The 10,948-nt window shown below is 37.6% G+C and overlaps 1 protein-coding gene across 1 annotated transcript; it reads left to right on the forward strand.

The window, feature by feature from the left end:
• Positions 1-6,569: 6,569 nt before the first annotated feature.
• On the forward strand, positions 6,570-9,725 carry LOC140854756 (uncharacterized). Its single transcript, XM_073250802.1, has one exon. The coding sequence runs from the start codon at positions 6,826-6,828 to the stop codon at positions 9,589-9,591; it is 2,766 nt and encodes a 921-aa protein (XP_073106903.1). The 5' UTR covers positions 6,570-6,825; the 3' UTR covers positions 9,592-9,725.
• Positions 9,726-10,948: the final 1,223 nt, after the last annotated feature.

Below are 10,948 nucleotides of genomic sequence, written 5' to 3' on the forward strand. Positions count from 1 at the left end.
GAATACTTGGACTTGATTGTTAGAACTATAGCTTGATGATCTTCGAATTCATGGTGGCTATGGCTATATAATAATTAGTGACCAGCAGAAGGTAGTTCTATTACCATCAATAACAACTTATTTTTATCTTTTCTGATTATTTTTCTTATATAACCACAGGGCCTTGTTAATGCAATTAGGAAATTGATTCCACATGCAGAGCATAGAAACTGTACGAGGCACAAATAAATGAAGAAAATCCAATCCTGACCATGTACTTAAAAAAATAGTTTCGAATAGCTATACAGACAACAATTCAAGTAGGTTTTAGAGATGCCATTAAAGAGATACAAGAATTGTTAGCCAAGGCTATTGCAGACTTAAAGAACCAAGGTCTAGTTGACTTTTATAAGGCATTTATCAATATTTTTTCAAAGTGTAACATAATTAACAATAACCTAGTAGAGACTTTTAATAGTTACATTGTTCAAGCAAGGCATAAAAATATAATAGATATGTTAGAAGAAATAAAAGCTGTATTGATGGAGAGGATGTTTGAGAAGAAATAGATGATGGTAAACTCAGATGACAACAAATGTCTAAGGATAAGAAAGAAATTGAAAAATACTAAAGTGAGGTCCAATGTCTGCACTCCCAAGCCTAATGGAGAATTAAAATTTGAAGTTAGAGTTTTAGATGGAAGGTATATTGTAAATCTTAGTGAGAAATCTTACACACATAGACAATAGGATTTAACTGACATACTTTGCATCTATGCAATCTCATACATCAATTGGATGAAACAAGATGTAGATATGTATGTTGATGAGTGCTACAAGAAGAAAAAATATTTGATGGTTTACCAGTATGCACTACAGCTAGTGAATGGCCAAAGGATGTGGCCCCAAGATAACAATGAAAGTATCTAGCCCCATCCCATTAAGGAGATGCCTGAAAAGTATAAGAAGAATAGAAGGAAGGACAAGTATCAAGAACCCAAAATAGCAACAAACTAGCTAGGACAAGACTAAAAATGCAATATAAGGCATATGGCTGATATGACTATAACAAAAGAATATGTAAGCACAAGGACCAATTGAAGGATCTAGACCTAAGAAGCTCTCAGTATATATATAAAATATAATGTATGACACCATATAGTCCTAAAATAAGTCACAATGATAGTGTAAAATTTTATACTTCTTGTAGGTTAGGAGAAGAGGGAGACCACAAAAAGATCAAAGTGCAAGAGCCACTTCTCAATTGCCAATGTGTACAAGAAAACCAAGAGTATCACAAAGGCAAATAGGGCAAAATCTAATTGCAAGTGACAGACAAAGGATAATATGATTTCATATTTACTTCAGTATAAATGTTAGTTATTTTTAATTACAATTCAGTGCACTATAATATTAGAATTGCATACACTCTTTATCATAGGTCATACAAGATTTATGGTGTTTATCAATCTCCTGAGATTGAACTAAATTATATTAGAATAATGTCATTTATCATTGCTATACACTGAGCCTATATGTAATGCTAATCCTAACCATTGCCAAGATTTATGATTTAAAGACGTCTGAAAGTAGCACCATTCAAACCTTTGGAGGTACTACCATCAGATTTATAATTGGAGGTGCTACAATCAGAACATCACTTGAAAATACTTTAACTACAAAGAGCTTTGAGGTAGCCAAAGCTCATCATAACTCAAACTTAGCCAAGCTAAAGAGAAAAGGAGAGTAAGTAGACTGTTTATTATAGTAGATTATTCCAGTTGTTCTGGATAGTTTGTAAATGGCTGTAAATTTTTTTGGATCTGAAATATGTCATACACAAGTGTTGTAGTTATTTTGTTTTGGATAGTGGCTTGTTAAGCGGTCCTTGTAGATATCCATGGGGTTGATATGAAATGAAATTTTGTTTGAAACTTTCGTGGTAATGCTCGTACTCCAGTGCATATATTTCTTCTGAAACTTTCTTTTGAAATTTTCACCTATTCAGATTATGTTTGACGGATGACATAGTGTTCATATCATATAAACAGAAGGCTTTATCATCTACAAGATCAGAACATCAAGTTACAATGATGTTACAAAATTAGATATGATGGTTAGGTAGTAGATAAATATTTAATAGATCTTAGGTTCGATCCTTCATAGAGACTTATGTATAAAGAATTTATTTATATAATAGATTCATAAGATCTCTATTCAAATCTAATTTGGAATCGATCCTTCATAGAGACTTATGTATAAAAAATTTATTTATATAATAGATTCATAAGATCTCTATTTGAAGCTAGTTAGAATAAATATAGATAGATCAGATAGCACAATTCTAATTTGTAATAAATAAATTTTATTTTAGTAGGTTATTTATAAAAATGTTTAAATCTTTTGCCATAGAAGAAAATCATCACAAATGCTTACTTTTAATGACCATTTTTATTCCATCACTAATTGTATCATCTTATTATAACCAATAAAAATTTGTCACAAAAAAATTTTAACGATGATATTAAATGCTCATTAAAATTTATTTTTGATCATTAATTTCTTATCAAGTTGTCATTTTTTAGATCTTTAACAATCATTTTTTTAATCTTTTGCTATAAATATAATCATCACTAATATTTCTTTTTAATGACCATTTATATTCATCATTTAATATAATAATTTTTTCTAATAATTTTATATTTAGATCACTAAAATTTTTAGCCACAGTACCTTTAGTGACTACCTAATGATAAAATATTTATGATCATTAAAAATTTTTACTAACGAAAGTAGAAATTTTTGATCAAATTTTTCATCACTAGAAACCTAAATTCTAATAGTAATATATTGTCCATTAAATTAACTATATGTTATTCAAATCAGAGTGCTTATATCATCACTTGTAACTAGAGTGCATTGTTTGAAATATAAAATAGCTAAAGTGACTAAAGCACTCTACAGCATCAATCACTCTAAAACATTGAAAACATAGGCCCACTCCAATTCAATGAAGATTACATACACATACTAAAACATCATACTAGGACAAATGGATATTAACATAGCATAATATGATTCATTGATCATAATTAACATCCTTCTTTTAACATTATTATATCCTAACATCAAAATGTGAAACATCAATCTTCAACACTGCTTCACATGAAAAAATAGAAAATAAGGTTAATACTGCTAAGATTGTTTCCGATTCATCCTCAACAACAACCAATGCAGGAGTTGCATTGTCATCCATAAGAGTGCAAAAGCCTTAACATAAATTTCTTCTCTTCCATTTTGCTTTGAAATCTCGAGCCTCAAGTACTCATTCTTCTCTTGCAACTTTGCATTGTCAATTTTAACTTTTCGAGGCTCATCCTCCATTTTTTTCTTTGAAACATTTAGTTTGATAGTGTTCTCTTCGAGCATTTTTATCTTCTCTTCAGTGATTTCTTTCATCTCCTCCATCAGTCAAAATTTCGCCTTAAGCCTCTCCCTGTGGTTAGTCAATACAGCAACCTCCTTCCCAAGATCACACATATCAAGATCTATCCATTGAAAAAGCCCGTAATCATTGTCCTACAAAATTATAGTTCAATCAACAAGTAATAGCTTCTAATTTCAGCTAAGCATTTGATAAAAGAATACCTTCCAAGATCGGCATTGCAAAAACCTCCTTTCTGGATTTCTTTTACTCCATGAAGTATACAACTCACGTTTAACTTAGTGATGGCATTGCATTTCATCTTCGGACACCATTGAAATAGTTGAGGTAGCTGTTCCCTTGACCATATCCAAGTTTCCTAGAGCATCCATCAGAAGTTTTCTAAGAACCCTAATCTCAGCCTCTCACCAATCATCAAATAAATGAAATACTAAAATTAAATCTCTATCCCCTTTATCTCTCCTTGCTGCCTCCTTCCATCAAACTGTCTTTTTTTCAACATATGTATAGCCTTTATATCCTAATTTGGCACATTATGTCCATGTTTGCAGTTAAATGGCAAAGTTGGACCGTTATTGATGGTAGGCTAATATTGTAATAACTTATAAAGTACACATATCCAATTAAAAAAATTTAAAAGATGTGCTAAAATTGAAAAGGAGGGAAGTATAAAATGTTTTAAATAATTAAGCCTAAAATAAAATATGTAGATGTTAAAAAAAATAAGAATAATAATTTTAAAAAGAATATGAAAATTGGTGAGAAAAAGTTTGAGAATCTCTGTCGCATGTTTGTTTTCATGTTATTCTCTTTTCAGTCCTCAAGTAGAAAGTTTTTTTAATAAATCATGGCTCATGAGAAGGCAAAAAAAAAATGTTGTTTTATGGTCTTAGCCAATTAGTTACAACTAAATAGCTAAGGGTGTCATGCCCCAAATCTGAAACATAATATGGCCAAGCTACTAATAGATGCAACTTACAATAACGTGAAGTCAACATTCATTTTCTTAAATAAAATACTAGATGCATCATAAATAAAAAGTAATAAAGAGGTTTAATTCAAATTCTTAATTAAACCAAAATTAGTTTAGAACATCTAAAAAATTCAAAATCAAATATCAAATTTATATCTCAAAATTCATAAATAATTAACTATAAGTCCATGATCATCAAATAAATTAAGTTTCAGCTACAAAATTTTTCAACTTGCTATATAAATCTCCAAGCATGGATCCTTTATCATTCCTAATATTATTCCTCTATAAAAGAAAAAGAAAAATAGAAGGGTATTGGATCAAATATAAATTTTTCTATGATAATGCAATATTAAAAAATAACAGATTTTAAAAAATAAAATATTTTATAGAGTATAAAATAAGTCATAAAGATAATTATGCATGCATAAATCATAAAATTTTGTAAACATAGTTCATAAATTATTTTTGTTAAGTATTCATATCATGTTTCAAAATATTATTCATAGATATTTATGCTAAGGTCACTTTATATCTATGACAAGGTTATGTTTCTTAATCAATATAATTCTTGTTTCATGTGCCAATTTTATATCCATTAGCAAAGCCATATTTTTTTTTGAGATACTTGTTCTGGATATCGATCTTCCTAATTTTAAAAATTTGTTCATAGCTTTCTGAAAGTATTTGAAATCTTTATATCTTTTTTTAAAACATATATATGAAAAAATAATAAAATTCTTACTTCATAAACATGCTTTCGTAAAATATATTGATGGAATCAATAGTCATAATAAAATATATTTTTTATATCTCATATGTTGATTTTTATTTTATAAAAAATATAATTTCATCAACAACAGATAATTTTCATAGAAAATATGATAATTTAATAAATAAGAAGTACAAGATCTACTTATTTTATTCATCCTAGATATTTAGATTTCATTAGATAAATCAAGTAATTCTATTTAAAATATTTAATTATAATCAATTTTCATTCGATAAAAAATTCAAAAAAATTAAATAAAAGTTGATTCAAGATTATCTTACCGAAGTTAATACAAATCCCTAGAAGAGAAAGAGATGGTTCAGTACTAAAGTCCCTATGTCTTCTTAGACAGAGAAAGTAAGTGAAGAGAGAGAAAATAGAGAGAGAATATAGTATCTAGAGTCCCATCATCATTTAGAGAGAGAAAATAAGAGAGAGAAATATTAAAGAGAAGAGGAGAGACAGAGAAAAAATCCTAGAGAAACATGAGAGAGAGAGAGGCAACTTCTCTCTCTCCTTCTTTTCCTTCCATCTTCTTTTCTTGGCCGAATAAGGGAGCAAGGGGACTGATGGCTTATGGTTAAAAGTCCGGTAGCAAACAGTGACACAGGTAGCCAGCGGTGGTAGAGCAACGGATGGCACACAGCAAGTGGCTAGCCAACAAAAAAGAAGTAAAATAAAATAGAAAAATAGGGGACGGCTCTTTTTTCTTTCATTTTTTAATCATTGATCGATTACCGATGGCCAAGACCTCCTAGGAAGACAGCAAGTAGGCAAAGTGCCACACAATCTATGGGTGCGGCACTGAGGATAACGATGGCGATGGCCGGAAAAAGGAGAATGAGGATTAGCCAGATAGGAAAAAAATAGAATCTTGATTCATGGTGGGTTTTCCGACGAAATCGATGGACAATAGCCATATAGAAAAGAATGGGAAGAAGGAAAAAAGAGAGAGGAAAAGGAGCGGGAGCTTATTTCGGGCTCCAGTAGTGTCTCCAATGATTTTAGGTGAATATGGTGGGGATAGTCCGTGATTTCAATAGGAGAAAATAAAGAAAAAGAAGAGGGAAGAAAATCAGATTCGTCGTGGATTGATTAGGAGGAAGAGGGAGAGATTTATAAAATACCCCTGAGGTTTTTGGCACCCCTCGAGAGTCTGATTCTTAGCTGGACAAGAGAGAGATGGGAGTCTTCATCTCATTCTTTCTTTTTCTTTTTTCTTTTTTTTTTTTTTCCTCTTGGGTGTGGGCTAGCTGATGGTGGGCTGGTCCAATTGCACAAAGGGAAGCTCGCCTCTCCAGTCCACCTCGTGGCAATCAGATGAGAAGACGCTAAAAAGAATCTTGACTACAGATGTATCGTGGGTACTCGGCTCCTGTCCTTCCGACGTTGGCTATTATTCGAGGACCGGGGTTTTATCTTTCCCGTGATAGAAGGATTCGCCTTCCTTCGCGGGAATCCACCGTTGTATGGCCCAGTGATAGAAGAAGATCAATCATTCTTTCGTGCGAAAGGTACAACTCGAACGCATTATTAGAAACAAGCAGACCAAACCCTGCAATTTCCTTTCCTCCCCGTTGTTCTGCGGCATCTTCTACGTACTCGCAAGGGGCTGAGACATCAAACCGCTCGATCAGTCGCAAACAGAAATAGAGAGATGACGGGATATTCCGAGTCTGTGAAGAGACTATGGAACGAGTGGCAGCTGAGCGTACTAGTCCTTTCGAGCCTGTTACTGCAGCTCGCTCTCATCCTTACCGCCCACAGGAGGAAGATAAAGGCAAACAGAGTGTGGAGGATCTTCTACTGGCTCACCTATCTCGGCTCCACTTACGTGGCGACTTACTGCCTTGGAATCATCTCTCAGGATTCTAGCAAGTACAAGGTGACCGATCCTAACATGCAGCTGCAGGCATTCTGGGCTTCGATCCTTCTATTTCACCTGGGTGGCCAAGACAACTTCACGGCTTTGACCTTGGAGGACAATCAGCTCTGGCTCCGTCATGCTGCCGAGTTGTTCCTCCAGGCCGCCACCACCGTCTACATCTTCATCCGATACCTCCCCGAAGGAGGATACCGGGGTCTCCTCCTTCCCTTCATCTTAATCTTCCTTGCCGCTTTCCTCAAGTGCTTCGGGCGAGTTTGGGCGCTCGGACAGGGAAGCATGGAGGGGCTCAGAGAGTCGATGTTGGGCAAGGCGGAACCTGGCCCAGACTACGCCGACACCATGGACCGCTACGTCGACAAGTTGCGATCTGGCGTGCCGCCGCTACTCAATATCAATGAGGAATCTCGGCAAGCTCCATTCATGCCTGACAAGCCAGAACCTGGCTCCGAGTACACCATAGACCGTGACGGCAAGTCGCGATCTGGCCTGCGGCCACCACCCAATAACAAGGTGCCATCGTGGCAAGCTAAATCCATGGTGGAGGATCCTAATCCCCCAGAACAAGACATGATCAATAAGGAACCTCAGCAGCTCTCTACATCCAACGCGGGGGATGCTAATCCCTCAGTACCAGTACCAACGGCAGTCACCGTCGATGACAACACTACCCATAATTTCCCTCTGCAGTCCTTCACCACGTCCTCACAGTCCATGCAACCGTCATTTTCCTCCATATACATCTCCGACAGCTTCCCTACTGCCTCCGAGTTCTTCCTGAGACCCAAAGACATGGAACAAACTGAATTGGCTCGTCAGAAGTCCTCCAGGTCCGTATCATCTTCCAGTGTGAACTCCTTCAACACTAACAGTTCAACGCCCCATGGCTCCATCGGTCACCCCTCATTAGCAGCAGAGCTCAAGGTCGATGGGATGACGCAGCACCACCATTCTACTCCCGATCCCTCCTCGCCATCTTCTTCTTCTACTCATCTTTGCAGCACCGAGATTCAAATTGTGGTGGAGGAACCACAGCCTCCGGACTCCCCTCAAAATTCTTCCCAAAATCCATCCTCATCTGCAACGTCGCGTCCCTTGCATCAATGTCCTCGGGAGAACATGTGCAATGTAATCCACACGGCCTACGTGTTGTTCTCAACATTCAAGGGTGTGTTGGTGGACGGCATATTTAGCTTCAAGGAGAGGGAATGGAGTCAGAAAAAATTCCTCGATCGTTCATGGCAGTGGGCGTTCAATGTGATAGAAACCGAGCTAAGCTTCGCGTACGACGTGCTCTACACCAAGGCCTCCATATCGCGAACTTCCGTCAAAGAAGCAGAGACCAAATCTCGAACTTCCGTCGAAAAGAAACGGACCATCTCTCGAACGGGAGCGAGAGGTGGAGCCATCCGAGTCCTGAGCTTGGTATTGACGGTATCCACCGTCCTCTTGTTTGCTTCCCACGCCGTCAGAATAGATGAGTTTCTATTCCAGTATATATGCGTCACATACGTGCTGCTCGCCGGAGCCGTGTTTGTAGACGCCATGACGCTGCTTCAATTTATTTGGTCAGATTGGTCCTTCGTCGACGGTAATCGGCACACTAAACGGAAATTCGTTAGCGATGCCCGGTGGTCCAATTTGATGTCGCAGTACAATCTCATCAGTTTCTGCCTCAAAGATCGTCCTTCAACGTCCAAGAAAATCCTTAGCAAACTTGGCTTGAAAGAATCCTGGGACCGCCACAGATACACCCGACTTGTCCGTGTTGATGACCCACTCAAGCAATTTCTCTTCACCGAGTTACGGAAAAAAGCACAGGCAGCCAAGAAATCGAAGGACTACGAGCAATTTATCAACTGCAGAGGCGATTGGGTACTCAAAAAAGAGAATCGATTGCACGAACTTGGTTGGAGCGTGCGACGAGATTTCGATGAGAGCCTTATCATATGGCATATAGCAACGGACTTGTGTCACCGTTCCGTCAAACCCTCAACGGGCCCCAGCACTGTTAATGAATTTGCCGTAATGGCCAAAAAGCTATCAGATTATATGCTGTATCTACTGGTCATGCGCCCTCTCATGCTGTCTCCCTCTACGATAATGGGAACGAAGAGGTTCAGAGACACCTGCGCCGAGGTGAAAAAATACTTCGAGAGATACGCATCCTATCCAGATGAACGAACAGCTTATGCAATGCTATTGCAGGTAGAAACGCCTCTTCATCCCATGACAGTTAAAGGAGACCGGAGCAAGTCGATTCTATGGGATGGTTGCATTCTTGCCAAAGAGTTGGGCCTCGTGGAGCCGAAGACGAGATGGAAGATCGTGTGCAAGGTGTGGGTCGAGATGCTCTGCTATGCGGGAATGCAGTGCGAGGGTTATTACCATGCAGAGCGGCTCAGAGCAGGGGGAGAACTCCTCACCTTCGCCTGCTTTCTGATGACTCACTTGGGTATGGGGAAACATTACAAGATTGAAATTGGTGACGCCAACCCCGATTTTTGGACAGATGGACAATTAATTGTCCACACATAGGACCAATTTTCGTAGAATTTTAAGCGGTTCGAGTTCGATCAAATATTTTTCTGTGCGAAATTTGTGCCTTGCCTGGGACGAATCGGCTTTCGTTGAGCCCCCTGCTCTACTGTAACAAGTTCGCCCAAGTGCGTCCATGAATAACAAAATTTCCTTTTTCTAGACCGTATCCCCAAATAGCATATTAGCTGAATAATGCCTACTCTGGCAAACAAAGTTGCTACTGCGATCATGCAGAGCAAATGCAGGAGTAGAAAACCTGATTTCTATGCCAGATCGATAAGCAATTGCCGCCTGAATAGTCAAAGGTTAGTGTGTCAGTTTGATTATATGGAGGATTAAACCACCACAGATATAGTCTCAAGTACAGTCATCATGAAGCACTGCAAAGTTGGAGGCCTTTGTATTTCCACGGGCTCATCAAACTTCCATTATATTGAAGTAATGGGACATTCCATTTTAAAGAACTAAGATTGCAATCTTCTGAGATTCAACTAGGCCCTTTACTGGAGCCATAAGAAGAAGAAAGCCTTTTGGCTTGCAGACTTTCCTCATGAGACCACGACATCGAGCAGCCAGTGATTGCACACAATCTTAGGTTTAACAGAGCTGTTGCAATAAATTCTTGAGATTACTTAAGATTTTCAACAATCTGTAACTCGACATTGGGGTCTTCACTATGGACAAGATCCTCGTAGGCAACCAGCCTGTGAATGCACACCATCTTAGGTTTTAACAGAGCTGTTGCAATGAATTCTTGAGATTATTTCAGAGTCCCAACAATCTGTAACTCGACAATGGGGTCTTTGCTATGGACAAGATCCTTATAGGCAACCCTCTTTTCTTCTAGAATTCTATCTTCTTCAGAGATCGCTCGCATGCTCCAAAGCTGCAATGCTTCCATTGCAGTGTTGTGAAATCCACACCCTACATATGCACATGCTCAATTATAAGCTCAATTATGCATACCCCGTCCTGACAAAATCATGTCATAAATATATTAACCAGTTAAGCCTCGAGAGTCATTAACATTATTATTCCAAAACTACTTTTAAATATGCTTCTTGAAGAATTGTACTGAATAGTTAAAGATCTGGATAAACTCCTTCCGAGCTAGATTTATCCAAAAGATATACTGCATAGGGTGCCAAACGCTTAGCCGGCTTTCCTGCCTTCCTAACTCTTATGAAAATAAAAAAAATAAAAAAAATAAAGATCCTGCAACAAAGACCTAAGATGGCACAGATGCAGCAACTCCTGAAACATGGACCTAGCTGGCTCCATAATAGATTAGCGAATTAACAGTACCAAACTCGGAACAAAGAAACACGCATCCCCCATGGAGGCAGCCACGCCC

The sequence above is a fragment of the Elaeis guineensis genome, chromosome 1 (genome assembly GCF_000442705.2).
Source record: "Elaeis guineensis isolate ETL-2024a chromosome 1, EG11, whole genome shotgun sequence".
Lineage (NCBI taxonomy): Eukaryota > Viridiplantae > Streptophyta > Magnoliopsida > Arecales > Arecaceae > Elaeis > Elaeis guineensis.